Here is a 16,121-nt window from a genome sequence, read left to right as displayed (position 1 = left end):
AGTAGCTTCTTGCAGTTTGGAATGAAATTCTTCAATTGTCAAAGTAGAGTTCTGTGGAAGAAAATATGTCCTATAAACACATTTGGCTCTTGGTAGACAGTAAAAACAATGAGATTACTAAATTACCAATACGGTTAAAACACTGTAATAACCAGCAGACACACATACAGGAAGCAGTATTTTCAATATAATACCGTTGACTTTGTAAAAAAAAATACTGCATATTATGATTCACTCTGAAAAACTTTTAAAATAACATCTGAAAATGAAAGACCATAAATATGGTACTTTGAGAATAATGTGCATACTTTTGTCAGAGAATTTTGTCTCTAAAATCATGAAGAACCTTTTAATATTACCCTTTATGGAAAACTCTTTATTTAAAAGCACAACTGATCACATAGTGGGCCAAAGGCAAGTGTCAGAATCTCAATTCACCCCACAGGTCATGTCTGTATTTCTGCTGGTGGAAATATTCTTCTCCCGTCCTTCCATCCTTCCATTCTTCCTGTCTACCAAAGCATCCTTGCTTAGAATGAACAGCTATGTTGGGTGGTGTGCTGCACTACGGAAGCCAAAGAAAAAGTTTGGGCCTTCTCCGATTCACTGAGTCTTATAAAGGGTGAAAACATTCCCCAGTTATCAAAGACATTTCATTTAGCATAGAGGCAAGGTTTACGGCTCAACCCAAAAGAGACTACAAAATGACTCTATTCACTCTAACCTATGCCATGTAAACAAGCCCCCAATACTCAGGGTTTGTATCCTGCAATGAGTGATTTAACAGACAACAACCTATTGGAAAGGTGTTGAGTAAATTAACTATTATTTGGTTCATTTTCCTTAGTCCTAGGCAGAATCGCAACTGTAAACTGTAGTCTGAACTTCAAGCCTTCGATTATCTTCATCCCTGACAAAATTGGGGTATTTGTGACCTAACAGCTTTAGAATATTGTTCCCCACTTTTTGGTGCAGCTCCTTTTCCTTTTATGATAAAATATGGGGTACCAAGTTCTAAGCTTTTTATACCCCCACATTCAAAACATACTAACATGAAACTATGAATAAACACTAGCTTTCTATCTGTAATAATAGAGGTTAAGAAGCCCTTTTTTAAATCTTTTATTTTGCCTCTTTATTTTCAGTTAGTAATTTTTTAAACATTGTTAATGAATTAAATATATTGTGGTGATATTAGTTAATGAGATTATATAGGTTCAAGTATACATTTTCATGATGCAAGATCTGTACACTGCATTGTGTGCCCAATAGCCAAAGTCAAATCATCTCCCGTTACTATATATTTGGCCCCCTTTACCTTTTACTACCCCTCCCCCCCATTTTGTTTCTATGGCTCATTTTCCCAAAAGCCATTTTGGTTATGTTTTACACATTAAAACAGTTACTAATATTTTTTTCTTAACTGTCTAAATAACAGCATAATGAGATTCATTATGATTTACTACCTGAGTGCAAGTCATAGGCCTATCACAATGTATATTTTACTTCTGCAAACCTCAGTTTCCCCACATATAAAATGTGTATAAAAATCACTACTTCAAAGGATGGTCCCAAGATTTACATAAAACGGCTTGTGTTCAATGCCTAAAACAAAATGCATCATCTAGTCATTCGCTCATTTGACAAATGTTCACTGCCTGCCTCTCATGTACAAAGCACTATTAATTAATGCTTCCCCCTCACTTATCTCCATAAGGTTTTCAGATAAATAAAACATATCTTCAAAGTATGCCACTTAAGATGTGGAAAAATCTACTGACAGCTACCAAATTTTTGATACATTTAAAGTTATGGAAACCGCTGTTAAAGACATATCCAATTTATAAAGCAGTTGCCAGAAGAAATGTCTACTAGTAACAACACATTTACCGTTTTCTTAATTCAATCACTGTTTTGAATTTAATTTGTGGTTCTTCCGTCTAATTTATTTAGGTGTTGAAAAGCCTATTATGCAAAACGTGAGAATGAATGAAAAGGAAAAGATAAGTGAGTGACAGAAGTAACTGCAGGAGGCTGACATTCTTCTGTCAAATTCACCTTCCTGTCCTGAGGAGGACAAGGTGAAGCTGATGGATTGTGGGGAATGTGCAAGCTGTTGTTCTTAGAGTGCAGAGGAAAGGGAGACGACACTGAAAAGTTCCACATACTTTAAAAAAAAAAAGAAAAAAAAGTTGAATTGCAACATCTCTGGCAATGTGAGAGGCCGTGATTTGAAGCATGTCTACTGCCTTAGACTCTCAGCCAGACTTTTCATTTGGGAACTTCTTTGACAAAACACAACTGGTATGTCTTTGCCCTTGGTAAATCCACGCAATAAAAATAAATGATCTATTTCAAGAAAAAGGAAACTGCTGCCGATCTTCTGAATCTCAGTTCCACGATTAGCCCGGATACTGAAAGAACTGATGTTGTGACTCATAACTACTCCGTGATTCCGTCTGCTATGGGAAAATCACCTTCCTAAATGGAAACCCTCCATGTGTATATGAAATCATGGACATGCAAAAGTGATCTAGGACTCTAAAAAAAGGATGTCTGTTCTCATGTCTAGAGTGACAATGTATAGAATATACTATAATGTTCCTTAGTCAACACTCCTATTCTCAAACGAATCATTTAAGTAATTTTACCTATACCAAAAAAAATTGTTTTTATTCAAAAACCAATTAATGGTTGTAGGGGTTGAGGGGAGATAAATTTGGGGTGTTCTTGTTTTATGGGGGGGACATAGGTTCAGTCTGGGGTGATGAAAAAGTTCTGGAGATGAATGGTGCTGGTGGTTACACAACAGTGAATGTGCTTAATGCCACCAAAATGTGTATACTTAGAAATCCCTAAAATGGTAAATTTTATGTTTTATATATCTTACCACAATAAGCAACTCTTAATGTGATTAGCCCTAAAAATGAAAACACATACAAGGAGAATGTTATTTGTTATAAATTCTAGTTCATCATCTAGGCCAGTGGTCGGCAAACTGCGGCTCAGCAAAACGCAGCTCGCGAGCCACATGCGGCTCTTTGGCCCCTGGAGTGTGGCTCTTCCACAAAATACCGACTTCTGCGCATGGGCCATGAAGTTTCAATTGCGCTGTACGTGTGCTCCCACACGTGGTATTTTGTGGAAGAGCCGCACTGAAGGGGCCAAAGAGCCGCATGTGGCTCGCGAAGAGCCGCATGTGGCTCGCGAGCCGCAGTTTGCCAACCACGGATCTAGGCTAATAAAAGTCCCCTAAAGCAATGAAGTTAAAAAGAGCACTGAATTACGTGAAGTGAATCATTCACGTACCCAAAACATTTTGTCACTGTTGAAAGGCACTAGCCATGCGAGGAGGATATACTTATGGAATTTTAGACACACTACACACTTATGGCCAAGACAGCAATAAATATGCATATAGCCATATCTTCATTAGTCAAGTAGTAATAGAAACCATGGTGGGGATGGGGGGTCAACACGCAATGCAGAATTTAAAACCTTGTTATAGAATGATCAGACTTGGACCCATCTCTAGCAGTAAAAACGACTAGAATAAAATACCCGTGAGAAAGGAGACTGTATTTTTCATCCCCCCACGCACTCTCCCTTACCCCAGAAAATTGGGCCGGTTTCTGTTTGCTTACCACCAGTCCTAGGACGAGGGTGCGGACTCTCTCTCCTATCTCTGGTGAAATGTCATTGCCAAACTGCTGCAGGGTAGTAAGGAACCGTTTCAGTTTACTGAGTTGCCTGGCGCCACAGGCTGGGGGCAGCTGTTGATTAGCCAGAGAAGAAGAGGAAGAAGAGGAAGGCCCATTGCTAAAGCCATTGGGCGGCGAGGGGGCACCATTCAAGGCTGTGGGTGAATGGCTTGTGCCATTAGTTACTGTCAAGAGCACAAAATCAGAGAGAAAAGGTAAATGTATAGAGAAATGCACAAGAAAATTACAACCAAGTTTCCTTCCCTTTAAGTCTAGTGAATTTTTTTAAAAAAATGCTAGATACAATATTATATTCATTTCAGGTGTAGAACCCAGTGATCAGACATTATATAACTTACAAAATGATCACCCCCAATAAAACTAGTGCCCATCTGACACCATACAAAGTTACTGCAATATTACTGACTACATCCCTTACATTGTAATTGAAAAATTTTTTAAAAGAAATTATTTAAAGTTAAAAATAAATACAACCGGCATGGCTCAGTGGTTGAGCATTGAGCTATGAACCAGAAGGTCACAGTTTGATTCTCCGTCAGGGCACATGCCCAGCCCCAGTAGGGGGCGTGCAAGAGGCAGCTGATCAATGATTCTCTCTCATCACTGATGTTTCTCTCTCTCCCTCTCCCTTCCTCTCTGAAATCAATAAAAATGTTAAAAACAAACAAAAAGACTGTTGGAGCTTTTCTGTAAAATGCTTTGACTTTACAGGCTCACACCGGTTCAGGTATTCTATAATTAAATGGGTCTACTCCTCACACTGCACGAGGGTTTTCTGCACAGAAGCTGATTATAAATGGAGTCGGCTGTAGCACAGAGACAGCCCTGCCGCCCATGTGCACATATGCCAACCACCTGAAATGTTTCCAACACAGAGCAAACAACACTTGGATGTCAGCCTTTGGTCACCAGCTTCCATCAGTGTAGCAGGACTATTTCTTTCTCAGCTGCTCCCCTCCTAGAGAAAGTGTACATTTGGTGGAGACTAAATTTATCACGGGACATTTTTAATCATGTTTTATACACACAAGCTGACAGCTATGTTTATAAAAATTGGACTTTCAAGCTTTAACCTTACAACCACCCAATTAGAAGGCTATTTTCTTCCCCTCATATTTCTTAACCCCTTCTTTAGGGAAAAGCCAAAATAGATATGATAACTATCAGGGAGTTATTTCAAGAAATTCAAAAGGTGCATATCTATCCCATTAATAATAGTTGGCGGTAATCCGGTAAATTCATTTCTGATCATATTTACTTGAACATCAAGATGATAATCGATAACTTGGAGACTAGAAAGATTTGCACATTTCTCCCTGAGGAAAATGTTGATTTTACGTTAAGTCAATTAATTTGACAAACTGATTTTTCCCAAACACATTTTTAAATATAATTTTGATAAACTATTCCCAACAATAGTTTGAAGATATTTTAGGTACTCTATTATTCTTTTTAAAAAAAGGTCTCTTGTCCTACATGAGTACCAAAGCAACCTGTCAAGAAATGACAGCTCACTAGGACTTCTCACGGGAGACATATGCCTATCACTATGGTTTTGGATAACAACAAAACAAATACAAGATGACAGGGTTACAACTTGGCACTGCTGCGGCCTCCTGCTCCTTACACGTTTGGAAAGGCCTTTCCAATGGCACTGCCACTCTGCATACACAGTCTGGGCTGTGTGTTTTGTCCATCCTTGTCCATCCCATGAACCTATTCTTGCCTGTTATTTTTTATGCATGTAGATTTAATGGCACATCATCTATATGTACTATTATCTGCAGTAGATAGCTTTTTTTTTGCTTTGCTTTTTTTCCCCACAAATCCTTGACAACCATTTTAACCAAGACTTTGAGACAGATGAAAACAAAGCTACCTGCTATCCCTACTACAATATATAGGAAAGAAAGGAAAGTTGAGATTCTGTCAGAATATTTCGTCCTTTCCTGCATGACACAGAAAGCAGTACTCTCCACTGATTCAGAACAGGGGACCGGAGCCAAGATGGAATATAGTCTGACAGTTTCATGCACAGTGGTTAGAGCATCAGTCTGCGGACTGAAGGGTCCCGGGTTCGATTCCAGTGAAGGGCACATGCCTGGGTTGCGGGTTCAATACCCAATGTGGGGCGTGCAGGAGACAGCTGATCAATGATTCTCTCTCATCATTGATGTTTCTTGCTCTCTCCCTCTCCCTTCCTCTCTGAAATTAATAAAAATATGTTTTAAAAAAAAAAAGCCTGACAGTTTCAGGACAAGAAAGATGCTCCTTATTTCAGAAAGATTTCTGTATACAACTGTTGCATAAAGTCCTTTTGTGTGTGTGTCTAAACATTACATTTTAAACATAAATCCTAAAAATGTTAGATTTTAAGATGATTTGTAAATAATAGAAGAAAACAGTATTGGAAGATCGGATGTAACCTGAATTATTACATGTTCCAAGTCAAAATGAACAGACTACAATAAGAAGCTCCACATTAAGTCAAATTAAAAGTTACAGTGGTAACATCTCGAGTTATAGACCAAACGGAGTGTTCTTCACTCGTGGAGCTGTTAGTAAAATACATTTCTGAAGCAAGCACAAAAGACAGGCAAATACTGCCATCCCTACAAATTATACCTATGATACAACACATCTGTACTCAATACCTCCCTGGAAAATAAATGATTTTTTTTGCTTCATTTCTGCATAATTCATTGATGCAGGATCTTCTTTTAAGTTTTACTTGCAGAAAAACTTTCAAACTTTAAAACGAAAATGCCTACTCACACGTTGTTGGTGTAAATGAACTGGTTCTCGGGGCTCCTTGAGTTGTCGGGGGAGGTGGCATCGTGGGAGGAGTCAGCCTGGACGGAGTCTTCACATCCACAGGTGAGTCTGGCATCGTGGAGTGTTTCTCAGTCCGATCTGGAGGGTGCCACCGGGAACATGTTATTTCTCAAGCACCTCAGTGTTCTAAGTGGGGGATTCACCGTTTTTACAAGCGAGTAAACACAAGAGACCCATCATCTTCTAGCCATCAAACAAGGCTCATCTACTGACGCTGAAATCAGGACTTTATCATCCAGACCCCACTGACGTGGGTGGGTGCAGCACAGATGACAGGGCCTCGTTTGTAACTGGGTGACTTTACGCCCTATCGTTATTTCTAGGGTGGGCAAATGCTCCCTTTTAGTGTTATAAACAAGAGCGCAACTTCACTCAAGGCAGGAGCCAACATTCGCAAGAGGTAAAAAATAGATGGGGAAGACAGCAATGAACCCCTCCGACCGCTTCGAAATAACACCCATATAAAGTTCTGTTATGTAGATGAAATACTGGTAGGAGCCAGTGATATTCATAACACCGCTCATCCCCTTTCCATACTGGGTTTTCCGGCCTATTGGATGACGCAGAGTATGTCTCCACGACATAGATCTCACGTCAATGTCTTCTGCCCTGTTTGGAAAATCACCGCTCCCTCAATGGCATATGTCACACAACGAAATTACGCTGTTATTTACTTAGACTTTGTGAGTTTACGACCCACCGCTTCAAAAACATGAGGCCAATATTTCAATTAACTATCTCAGGTAGAGTAAGAATAAAAAAATCCCACATTGAGAATTAAAAAGAACTAAAGACCTTCCATATGTTTTTCATGAGCAGGTGACAGACATGGAGAAGTTTTCTGATTACCCAATAATGAACATTTGCTCAGGCCTGTTTTCTACTAAGTATACTCTTCTCTTGAAATGTTAAACTTTTCTTTCTCAGTCTAATCTCTTTATCAAATCTCCAGTAAAAAAAAATATAGAAGTTTCTGTTTGTTTCTTTAGATCCAATTTTCCTCAAACATGTGTAGAGATGTTCACACACACACACACACGTACACACACACACACACGTACACACACATACATACAAACATGTTTAATGCTTAAGGCACCTTTTTCAGCCTTAGATACAGATATTTCGCACTCTATGAGTTTTTGAAAAGTAAAATAACACAGACTATTGGTAAAGAACTGGTCTTTAAAAATATTATAACCATATGGGTACAAACTTAATGACTCAAAATACCTGAAAAGTCAATTATTAAAAGAAAATGAAAAGCCCAAATTACTACTCTGACCATTCTAAAACTACCTCCCCTTTATTCACAGCAGATTCCTAAGACTTGAGTTGCCATAGGACACAATATTTAAATGTTGAAATTATGATAATGCCATGCTGGGGGAGGTGTAATAAAAGAAAGACCATCATCATCATCATCATCATCATCATCATCATCATCATCATCCTCTTCATCGTTCTCAGAAGAGCCCTCTGACAGAGGATCTATCTGGTTAGTAGTATCAGGGCCTCTGGTTGAGTAAGGATGAATGTTGCTGTAGTGAATGAGTGCTCTGAGTGAGGTGATGGCAAAGACACCAGTGGAGAGCACTCCCACCTTTCTCTTACTGCTAAAAATAGCCTTCATGTTGCTTTTCCACATTATTTAAAAACCAGTATCAGTAACCCTAGCCGGTGGTGCTCAGTGGTTAGAGTGATGACCTGCACCCCCCCCCCGCCCCCCCCCGATGGTCGCAGGTCCCATTCTCAGTTAGGTTAAGGGCATGTACCTAGGTTACAGGTTTCCTACCTAGCCCCAGTCAGGGCACATGCGGGAGGCAACCAATTGATGTATCCCTCTCACATGGATGTTTCTCTCTTCTCTCTTCTCTCTTCTCTCTCTCTCTCTCTCTCTCTCTCTCTCTCTCTCTCCTCTCTCTCCCCCTCCCCCCTTCGCTCTTCCTCTACCTCCCTTTCACTCTCTAAAAATCAATAGAAAAAAACATCCTGAGACGAGGATTCACAAACAAGCAAGAAAAGGCTCAGTAAATCAATTATTCTAGAACAATACAGAAGTTAGGCAGGTTTAGAACCACTTCTTTACTAGTTAAATTCATTACACAGCCTACTCACCTCAACCAACCTCAGCAACAGGGACTACACAGCTTCCTGCTTATGTTGCAGCTGAGGGAAAAGGTGCAGCAGCAAATACGAGTCACCCTAAATAAAGGCAACTATTCCTGTTATGCCCAGGAAGGGGGGATAAGGGGGGCCGGCCAGAGTCAGCTGGGAGATAACAGTGGGAACTGCTGGTCCATCTGGTTTTCATTCTGCTAACACTCACGCTGAACTGTTAGAGAAGCCAGGCCAGACACACAAGGGAAGCACAGCCGGAGAAAGGAGGCGCAGGAGGAGGGGGGTGGGGGAGCGGGAATAATGAAAAAGTCAAGTAGTGAAAGGAAAGGAGAAGAAAGAGAGGGAAGCCCCAAACAGGGAGGAAAGAGCCCAAAGAGGGAGCAACGTGCCCTGGACAGCTTCGTTTACCTCCAGAGCTAAAAGCCAAGCCTTAAGGACACACCCCCCACCTTGCTTAACTTGACCTGATTCTTGAGCAATGCCTTCGCTTGAAAACATACCTTAAACCCATATTTTTTATTTTTTTAATAAGAAAAAAAGAGAAATAAACTACAAAGATGACCATGGGTTTCCTTTCCAAACTTTAGAGAATATTTGTCATTCTGAATTCATCTGTCCAGTGTTAGAAAAAAATTGATATATCATAATTTTTATTTGAAAACGTTTTGATGATGTGTCTTGGTCCGTATTTGCAACATAACTCTCTCCAGGAGATCATCATCGTCATCAAAGGTAGGCAAATGATTTTAAATTCTTGAAATGCCACCCATATTTTAGGAACAATAACAAGCAAGCCAATGCATAGCAAATCACCACAACTTCTAACGGGAACATATACATTCGAACTGGAATCCATGTGGAGCTCTAAGCATTTGACATGAGCCAAATTTCTGAGATGGTTCGCTTTACTCTGATCAAATGGAGTTCCAACCCAGAGGTCCTACAAACTTAGACAAAGTGGGAGCATATGGAACTCATTCCGGGCTGTTCAGTGCAATCAGGCCAGGATGGAGATAGATGGTGAAATAACCAGTCAGGCCTAACCCTTACACACACACAGAACTCTCTGGAGTCAAAAGATTTCAAATAAATTCAGAAAATGTGTTTCAAGTATGCTGAGTTCTGTTGCATTTGTTTTGAATTAAAAAAACATTCTGAAATATATATGCTTGTAATTTTTATAGCAAACAGTAAAAAAAAGCTGATTTAACCACAGAAGCATTTCACTCCATTTCAAATTAGAAGATATACTAAAACCAATATTGTTGTAATGTTTCGTGTGTAGTTTTTAAGTGCATGAAAGTATATTGTTCTTGTACGTAATTTCTATTTTTGGTTGCTGTAGGAGAATGCTGACATTTATTGAAGGATTGTTTTCTACTAAGTATTTTCTTCTCTTGAAATTTTACACTTTTTTTTCCTTCAAGCTAATAATCTCTTTATCAAATGATAAAAGAAAAACAATTTCTATCAGATCGGCAAGTATGTATAATCAAAAGAACTGACTTCCCTTTTACCTTAATGATTCACACCACTTCTAAACAAGATTTTCCATATGTGGTTATTTCAACCCATATGGCATCTATCCAACACATATGTACTAAAGATGGCCGATGCATAGAAGAAAGTGTGGCATATATAAATACATTACGGATACCATTTCAATGTCAGGGTCTTCTAGAAGTGGTATGTTTTCCATTTCCTTTTTTTTTTTTTTTTTTTTTTTTTAAGTAAAAGGGAAAAGGTATGTCATAATCTACCCTGACACTTATTTTACTTTTAGTTAGTTCAAATAGTTCCAGACATGTTTTTAAAGTATATAGAATAGGCATTCTACATTTCCCTTGTTTACATACCACTCAAGAGATGATTAGTGTGAAAAGACAGAAAGTTCAGTATTGGTAGATTGTGTATCTTTTTCCATCAGAGTTTGTTATGTCAATTAGGATATCTATGCCTCAGGGGTGTTATGGATTGAGGAACTTCTTGGTCAGCTAGTAGGTAGTCCAGAGTTAGTCCTATTGGAGTAAGTGTTAGTTAAGAAAGCTAGAAGGTATGCACTAAAGAGGATGAATCCCAAGTGGACCAAAACACAACTAAATGAAAAAGAGAAGACAATTAGGGGAGAAAAACACTGGGTGTAGAATTTCATTTTTATTTCTCCAGAAAATATGGCAAACATAGTTCTGACACTACAGTCATTTAGCGACTTCAATGTTTGGGTGTGAGATATTCCAAGAGACTAATGGAGACCAGATGGTGGCCAGCCAGGCCCCACAACGATGCCATCTCAGTTCCCTGAGAGCACTCCTGGTAATGTTCATTCCTGCTCAGAGCCCTTCACAAAGCAATGCCTGAGAATAAAAGGGAAGTGCTAACATTTTAAACATGGCACAGTTATAAAGTGGGAGAATATTATTTGGCACAATAGGAGAATGGCTAGGTTTCAAATGTAGACTCAACAATTAGTAGTGAGGCCTCAGGCAAGGTAGTTATCCTGAACCTCAATCCCTCATAAGAAGAATGGGAATACAGCCTGGCTGGAGTGGCTTAGTTGGTTGAGCATCATCCTGCGCACCCAAAGGTTGCTGGTTCGATTCCCAATTAGGACATACACAGATTACAGATTCAACTCCCAGTCAGGGCATGTACGAAATGCTACGGAAGGCAGCCGATTGATGTTCTCTCTCTCGTCCTCTAAACTAGTTCTCAGATAAGGATTAACACACACACACACACACACACACACACACACACACACACACACGCACGAAAAAAGAAAGAATAGAAATACACCCCTCTCTACCTCTTCAAGAGGTAGTATAGTGTCCAACTTGTGTGAGCTTCATTCCCTTGTGTCTTCCTCTCTGTGATCCATTCACAGCTTTATTTCCAATGTCTTTCCCCTGACACTATGCTCCATTTATATGCACCTTGGTATTCCCTGGTTTTCCTGCCTTTCTTTTCCATGCTGTTGCTTCTTTTATCTAAAAGGACCTGTCCTATCTTACGCATTCTTCATTACTACATCATTTTATAGCTTTCCCCAGTTTCCCGAGGCACCAACCACATCACGCTTTCTCTGACTATCCTTTAAAATTTACCAGAGTAGCCCAGCTGGCATGGCTCAGTGGTTGAGCATCAACGTATGAACCAGGAGATCACGGTTTGATTTCCCGTCAGGGCACACGCCCAGGTTGTAGACTCGATCCCCAGTGGGGCGTGCAAGAGGTAGCTGATCAGTGATTCTCTCTCATTATTGATGTTTCTATCTCTCTCTCCCTCTCCCTTCTCTTAGAAAAAGAAGAAAAAATAAAATTTACCACAGTAAATTTTACAACAATTACATATGTGTATTATACACTCAAATAACCCAATCAGTAATAATAGTAGACACCTTGATGGCAATTTTTTTAAATGCCTCCTTAGGAAGCATCTAAAATAATTGTAATCATAAGCAGGATGGTCACATTCCTAACTTTTACAAATCCATTGCTGGTATCATAGCCAGTTCAAAGATATTAACCTTAATTTCATGACAAAAGACAAACACACAACCATCAGCAGCATACAAATATATAATGAGAATGAAATGTGGGTAATAAGGGGAAAATACTGGAGACCTGCAATTCATTTCTACTCTGTGACTAACTTATTATGTAGTTTGAGGAAAGTGTAAAAATGACCTGTTGTTACTTCATGTCTTAGCATAGGTATTTTATGAAGGTTGTTACTTCTCAAACATAAATCTGATTTTATCTATTCCTTGTTTTAAAAGATTTGGGGAGTATCCCATTGTCCACAGAATAAAATAGAAACTCTTCAGCTTAATTATGTACTAACAGCATTGAGTTCCTACTCAACCGCCCTCTCTCCTCCTCCTGGACAACCCCAATTTTGTTCAGGCACACAATTTTGGGGGGCGGACCCTCCTCGTTTTACACTAATAAGGTTATCACATTTCTTTTGTCAGCAACAGGTTTCAGAGCTGGGTGTTGTACTCTGCTTCTGGACAGTGGCTCATGAGGGGGCATCTATGGAAGAGGGTCTAGGAAAGACTTCTTTGCTCTCTAACCCCAAGGAGGAAAGTTCCCTCTTCTTCTGATGTTGTACCTGTGAGTGATTCCTTCACTTCCCTTCTCTGGAGTTCATTCTTCTTACATATAAAATTAAGCATCTTTTTGGCCTCAAGAATCTTTTGGAAAAGCTAATATTCTCTGGGGGGGTTTTTCTCCAGGTATAATCATTCCAAACACAAAGAAGACTATGCAGAGAACATATATCTGACAATAAAGTGACCACAAATAAAATTATTTGAGGTTGGCAACTATGAACCAGATTTCCCCTGTTCACATAAATGTCTAAGTCCAAAGTATATACCCGTATATAAATTTTTTCATAAACATTAAAATTAGCATGTATACCTTGTTTTCAAATATATTTTCAATCCTCATTCCTAAATCTCCATCAATGACTTAGCTATAAAAAAACCATACAAAGGTCCAATGGTCTCTGTTCAGTTACCATCAAAACATTCACTTTCATAGCCCAGGTTCCCGAAAGAGTGGTCTACACTCACTTTCTCTGCTGCCTCGTTTCCTATTCCATCTTATACCTACTTGGAATGGAGACCCACAGAACTGCCTAGAAACTTTCCCTCTCCATAATGGGACCTGCCATACCCTCTAGTCTCATAAATATCTTGGGAGCCACCATGTTCTTTCCTGAGCTTGCATCCAGGATATTAGCAACTGGCCCAGGCATAGCACACAGTCCAAAATGGGTGATTTCAGCCATTCCCTAAGACTCTGATATTCAGAATTGATAAAAACAAACAAACAAACAAACAAACAAAAAACCACAATCCCACTCCAGAGGAAGAAGACTGCACTATTTATTGTCTTCCTCCATATCTAGAAAGTAGTCTTTAGTGAAAAAGAATATCACTAACAGGCATCAACAAGCAGAGAGAAACGGCAAGAGTTGATCTTGATAGCGTGAAGTCAAGGTCCTCACTTTACTGGATCCTACGGGCTGGGTGCATCATTCAAATTCCTGCAATTTGTATCTTCCAAGCCATCTACAGATCCTAGTCAACCAACCCTTCCTTTACCTGAAACCTAGTTTGAGGTGACTTTTCACTTGAAACCAAAGAATCCAGACTAAAACAACCCTGGAATATAGTAGCATCAAGGTATCCTAACCCAACTCTAATTAAAATTCTTCTCAGTTATCTCTTCATTATTAATCCAGAAGTACTTGTATGCTTTATCTGGTATCTCTGCAGCATCTGACACTGTTCACCACTTCCTCCTTCTTAAAACATTATTGTACCCGGAATTTCCGTCATTACAACACTCTCCTCATTTTTCTCAGGCCTTTCTGGCTTCTCCTTCTCAGTCTCTTATTGGCTCACCTTTCTTCGCCTCTAGGATAACTTCTGATAACTATTTTCTCCCCATGTTATTTCATAGTTCTTTAAAGTTTCATTTTATACCTTTTTAAAAAATATATTTTATTGATTTTTTACAGAGAGGAAAAGAGAGGGATAGAGAGTTAGAAACATCAATGAGAGAAACATCGATCAGCTGCCTCCTGCACACTCCCTACTGGGGATGTGCCCGCAACCAAGGTACATGCCCTTGACCAGAATCAAACCTGGGACCTTTCAGTCCGCAGGCCAACGCTCTATCCACTGAGCCAAACCGATTAGGGCTCATTTTATACCTTTTTCTTAGTGACTTCATTTGTGCTGTGATGGTCGCACCATGGCCATAATGTGGATAACTTTACCTATAAATATAGCCTGTAACACCCTTTCAAGTTCTAGACTCAAACATCCACCTGTTTTGTTAACTCCAGCTTCCAAAGCATTTAGAAGAGTACCCAAAATAGCAGGCATTTGATAAAGATTTGTTGAATGAATGAATGAATGAATGAATGACTATATGAAGAAAGTAAGCAAGGAAGAAAGCAAAGCTAGTTTCTATAAAACAGCTAGGTACATATTAGTGATTCTATAGTTATTAACTAGAGTGGGACAAAGGATTAAATAAGGCATACTGGATAAATGCTAAAAGAACCACTCACAATGAGGTATCACCTCACACCAGTCATAATGACTATCGTGACTAAATCAACAAACAATAAGTGCTGGAGAGAATGGAGGAAAGGGAACCCTTATGCACTGTTGGGAGGAATGCAGATTTGTACAGTCACTGTGGAAAGCAGTATGGAATTACCTCGAAAATTAAAAAGGGAACTGCCTTTGACCCACTAACCCCACTTCTGGGAATTTATATGAAGAAACACAAAAGAATATATGCACCCCTATGTTCACTGCAGCGTTATTTACAATAACCAAGATTTGGAAGCAGCCCAAGTGTCCACCAGTAGATGAGTGGCTAAAACAGCTATGGTACCTTTACACAATGGAATACTATGTGGCCGTAAAAGGAAGAAAATGTTACCTTTTGTGAAAGCATGGACGGACCTGGAGGAAGTTAGCTAGGTGAAATAAGCCAGTCAGAGAAAGACCAGTACCATGTGATTTCATTCATATGTGGAATGTAATGAACTGTAACTAACAAGCCAAACAGAGACATTCATTTTGGAGAGAATAGGCAGGGAGCTCTGGCGAGAGGGGGGTTTTGGGGAGGTAAAGGGATTGAGCAAAAAGGAGAAAAAACTCATGGACATAGACAACAGTGTGGTAATTGCGGCAGGGGAGGGGGTGGGGGGAGAGAAGGGGAAAGAGGGTGGAGGTGAAAGAGGGTATTGGGGGGATAAATGGTGATGGAGGAAAAAAAATCATGATATCAAACCTCTCCATGTTTAGAATTGAAAACAGGATGTATGAAATAAAGAAAATTTAAAATATTGTTGAATTCAGACCGTTGGCCACTCTTGCCCACCAATAACCACAAATTTTAAGCTCATAAAGTAATCTCAATATCTTGCCTACCAGAAATAAATAAATCACAACAAAGATGCAAACAAAAAACACAGCAGGAAGAATTCATTTTGAAAAAAAAAAACATTTTAGCTAATGTGTTGAGAGTTTAACCTCATTAGTATTTTTTTATTAAAATAAGATACGCTTTTTCATCTAACAGCCCGATGGGCATTTTATGATAAAACTAGAGGCACGGTGCACGAAATTCATGCAAGGGGCTCGGCTCTCTCAGCCCCTCACAGCCCGGCTTCATCCAGTCGCTCTGCTGTTCAGTCTAATTAGCATATTAGCTCTTTGTTATATAGGATAATTTTCAACTCTCTATCTCTGGTGGTTAAACATAGTAGGTCATAAAAGTTTGTTGCATTAATAAACCATTTTTGTTCAATTATCAAGATGTACATTCTACCCCCATTTACTATATACTATAATCATTAGATATAATGCAATCCCAATAGAAATATCAATATAATGATCATCCATTTGCT

General features: G+C 39.2%; 1 protein-coding gene across 7 annotated transcripts in view; it reads right to left on the bottom strand.

Annotated features, from left to right (window-relative positions):
- Nucleotides 1-16,121, bottom strand: part of RUNX1T1 (RUNX1 partner transcriptional co-repressor 1) — a 151,305-nt gene that overhangs the window by 53,533 nt on the left and 81,651 nt on the right. For all 7 annotated transcript variants that reach the window (XM_059672256.1, XM_059672255.1, XM_059672257.1 and 4 more), the window contains exons 2-4: nt 6,498-6,635; nt 3,645-3,886; nt 1-51 (exon numbers count right to left, since the gene is read on the bottom strand). The exon at nt 1-51 is cut by the window's left edge and continues 39 nt beyond it. In XM_059672256.1, the coding sequence (XP_059528239.1) occupies nt 1-51; nt 3,645-3,886; nt 6,498-6,635 (431 nt within the window). The remainder of the gene's footprint in view (nt 52-3,644; nt 3,887-6,497; nt 6,636-16,121) is intronic.

The sequence above is a fragment of the Myotis daubentonii genome, chromosome 17 (assembly GCF_963259705.1).
Source record: "Myotis daubentonii chromosome 17, mMyoDau2.1, whole genome shotgun sequence".
NCBI lineage: Eukaryota > Metazoa > Chordata > Mammalia > Chiroptera > Vespertilionidae > Myotis > Myotis daubentonii.
The sequence above is the reverse complement of the archived record's forward strand: the minus strand, read 5'-3'. Positions and strand labels throughout refer to the sequence as shown.